Source organism: Tupaia chinensis, unplaced genomic scaffold (assembly GCF_000334495.1).
Source record: "Tupaia chinensis unplaced genomic scaffold, TupChi_1.0 Scaffold000231_1, whole genome shotgun sequence".
In the NCBI taxonomy this organism is placed as follows: domain Eukaryota; kingdom Metazoa; phylum Chordata; class Mammalia; order Scandentia; family Tupaiidae; genus Tupaia; species Tupaia belangeri.
The window spans coordinates 3,591,933-3,595,762 of record NW_006159706.1 but is presented as its reverse complement, the minus strand read 5'-3'; the positions used below and the strand labels follow the sequence as shown (position 1 = coordinate 3,595,762).

Genomic DNA, 3,830 nt, shown 5'->3' with positions numbered 1-3,830 from the left:
CGTCCCGCCATGTAGCCTTTCCCCGACTACTGTCCTCCCTGTAGATCGAAGTTGTAAAGCTTCCAACATCTTTAGGGAGAAGGAGAATGAGACAGAGAGAAAGAGAGGTGGAGAGAGACACCAAATTGATCGTGGTTCCACTCCAATACCCACTAGTAACCACAGAATGACCGCGGACACAGCCACAGACTGACTTCTGGCCTCGGCCACTGTCCAGGTCCTGTCCCCAGTCTCAGAATGAATTCTGACCTCAAGCTCGAGACCGATTTCCGACACATGCTGTTGACCTGTTCAGGATGCTGGCTGCAAGCTGACCTCAGCCGCATGCTGAGCCCTGAGCCTGGCCACAGGCTATGCTTCAACCCTAGCCGTAGACTGACCGGATTGTGGCCACCTACATCCTCATGGCTATATGCTAGTATCCCAGCCAGGAACTGACATGTCCTGGTTTCCAGCGGGCAAATTCGGCTCGCACTGGTCAATGTAGCTGGTCTGGCTCTCCTTTTCCTCCGTGCTATGGAGCCACAGGCAAGCTGGCAGTTCTTCTCAAGCAGAGAGCAGCATCAGGAGAACCCTTTGACCTTCCTTTCACACCAGACACCTGGGTGTGATGTCTGGTACGGGGGCAGCCACCTTGTGATCATGATGGAACAAGCTTGGAGATGAAAAATAGTGTTCTAAATTTCAGAGTGGAAGAAGAAAAGGGGCTGAGTCTCTGATTATAACATCAAATGATCGAATCAACATCCGGATTTGAAAATGTCACTCTGTTGGTTTTGAAGATGGAGGACATGGCCTTGAACCAAGGAATGCAGGCGACCTCTGGAGATGGGAAAAGCCAAGAATGGACTCTTCCCTGGAGTCTCCAGAAGGAAGGCAGCCCTGCTGACAGCCTGAGTTTTAGCTTCGTGAGAGTTGCAGACTACCAGCCTCTAGAGTAGTAAGATAATAGCCGTGTTTTAAGCCACTACATTTGTGGAAATCTGGTGCAGCGGTGATAGGAGACTAGTACCCAAATCATTCATGCCCTTGACCTCACCTTCTTTTCCTTAAGCCCCTTCCCCACCCGCCATCCTCCCCCTCGTCACTAACACTCAAGCTCCACTCCAGACATTGCTGTCAGAGTCCTGCCGCTCAGACCCCTGCCAGCATCCGCCCTCTCTTGCGTGGACGGAGGGCAGGGCACACTGCACGCTGGGAGGTGCCAGCCTTGGACTGTACTGCTCTGAGGTCCCATCTTGAGAGTCTCTGTTAACTCTGAGTGCGTTTTGTAGGGAAGCTCGATGGGACAAGGGAACATGAACCAGAGCCTGGAGCCTCTGCTCTCAGTCTCACTTCCTGCCACCTGCTCACTTCTCGGGGACAGGTTCTTGGCCACGTCCTCCTCAGCAAATGCTCGCCCTTCTCCAGGCCCCACTCGGCCCCACTCGGCCTCCCCCTTCCATCCCATCCATGAGACCGACAGCTGCTACCCTCTGCTCCTGGAGGGGGCCTGCGTGCGGGTGCAGGGAGGGTCAGTTGCTGCTCTCATGGGATCTTGGGGTAGAGTGAGGTGGTGGCCATCCCCGGCCCAAGTGTGTCTGCCCCAGAGGCCATGACTCAGCTCCAGTGGGCCTCTTGACCACCTCTAATCTAAGCGTCACTGTGGTGAACTCTTAACCCATTTCGAACAGCAAGGCCTGAGTTTTCAAAGGTCTCACATGGCACCACCTGCTCTGCCAGGTTGAGCTGCGTGGAAGAGTTCTGGGTTTGTGTCCGGAGTCCTCCCTGAGTGCACTGGGCACGTATGTGCCCGTGACCCGGGACTAGCTGAGCCGGAGGGAGGGTGACGGCATCAAGACCCTGTCGGGTGCTGTCTCTCTGTCTCTTTTGCTCATGGAAGAAATAATAAACTAAAACCATTTTTTGAAAAATGATGTCACTGTTCCCGTTGTGGGGTCACTTTCTGTCCAAGGCTGAGCCTCCCTCTGGATCCTGAAATATCATCACTGCCCTGTGTTTTCAGCTGCTTCCCTGCACGGGCTTCCCCCAGCACTTGTGCTTCTGCTCAATCCTTTATCTTCAAAGAGCCAAAGGCTCCCTCCACCCTGCCTCCTCTTCCTTCCTCTCCTCCCTCCCTCTAGCTTCCTCCCCAACCACAGGGCTCTCGAAAGCGACCTCCAGTCTCTGCCTCCACTTCCTCCCTGTGCACCCACTCCTCAGCCCTCCCCATGTAGAACCTGGCTGCCAGGAAACTTTCACTGAGGCTAGCTTGTCAGCTGAGGTCTCAGCTCCGCTCGGCACCTGCACCTGCTGGCGGCACTGCCACTCCCTCCCTCTCATTCTCTGCCTCCCTTGGCTGTCTGGCTACGGCTGCTAACTCCTGCTCAGTCTCCTCTCCTACGGTCTCCTCTGTCCTCCCTTAAACAGTGAGGATCGGGACCAGCAGATGGCACAACGGTTACGTCGCTCGACTCCTACTCAAGTCACCGCTGGTTCGAGTCCTGGATCTGAAGACTTAAAACTCACACTGGGTGTGGACGTGTGTGTGCCCAAGATCCTGAGAGAATGGAGGAGAAAGGACTGCAGCATGGCCATCCCCCTGGGGAGTGATTTCTCGCTTCTGTCTCTCTGTCTCTCCAGCAAGCACCCACGCCCTATAGCAAAAATCTCTCTAAAAAACAAACAAACAAACAAAAACAAACAAACAGCGAGGATCCTCTACCTATCTCAGGTCTTTCCCTTCCCTTCCCTTCCCTTCCCTTCCCTTCCCTTCCCTTCTCTCTACCATCCATAGAGTTAACTACAACCTTTACTTAACCCGGGAATTTCATAGAGCAGGGACGGAGGGACTGTATAGCCTAGCATCCACCACAGTGCCTGCTACATTGAAGAGTCTTCAAAAAGTAGATGAAAAAGTGTATTACGGAAAAACTATGCATGGATTTCAATTTGTTTTGCACCAAGATAATCTTGTACTTTAATTTCCTTTGCCACGAACGTTCTGAAGTGTGCCCAGTAAACATTTGCTGAGTGGATAAATGAGTGCTGTCCCTCTAAACGCATCTCCCCAGCCTAGACCTCTTGCCTGAATTCCAGAACCCAGCCACTGTTGAGCGTTTCTCGACCTCCACGTCGCCCACTCAGGCACGTCGTATGTCCTCGCCAGCACACGCCACCACCCAGTGTGACGTACGATATCGCCATACTGCATTGTATACGTCCTGGGAAAGTCTCCACGCATTTTCCTGAGTTTGTCTATGCGAGAACATGCCGCGTCATGGCTTCCCTGACCACCTCACGTACAGTGCGTATTACTGACTCACTAATGCCTTCGTTTCTTTGCCCCGTCAGGTCTCCCCAACGGGAAAGTAGACTCCAGGGCAGGCGGAGACGATGATCCGTTACTGCTGTATCCAGGGCCTCGAACAAAGCTGGGTACACATGAGATGCTCAACAAATGCTCTTGAACAGATGACAATCTCCACATGACACCCCCACAGCTCAGACTCAGTGCAGCCCGAGAGCTACCCTCTGGACCCCCTCCTCCTGGTCTCTGGTCTCCATTGCTAAAGCTAGACAGTGAGTCTCACCGGACCATCTCACTGGGACCGCCTCCCTGCTCCTTTCTGCAGAGATGCAGGGGCCAACACCTTCATTCCAGCTCCACAGTCGGGCCACATCGGCCTCCTCACTCGCCGTTTCCTGGATGTGGGTTAATAGCGTCTCTCTGAGACCCTCTGCACAGGACCAGGGCCATCTCTGGGACTGCATCCCTTCCCTGCTCACAGTGGGCCACAGGCCCTGGTCTGAGATGGCTTCAGGTGCCCTGAGGGCTGGTGTAAAATGCA

At 53.9% G+C, this 3,830-nt stretch overlaps 1 protein-coding gene across 1 annotated transcript in view; it reads left to right on the top strand.

Annotated features, from left to right (window-relative positions):
• Positions 1-1,283: 1,283 nt before the first annotated feature.
• Positions 1,284-3,830, top strand: part of LOC106734832 (pollen-specific leucine-rich repeat extensin-like protein 1) — a 7,815-nt gene continuing 5,268 nt past the window's right edge. The window contains exon 1 of the mRNA XM_014587673.1: positions 1,284-1,513. Within this exon, the coding sequence (XP_014443159.1) occupies positions 1,284-1,513 (230 nt within the window). The remainder of the gene's footprint in view (positions 1,514-3,830) is intronic.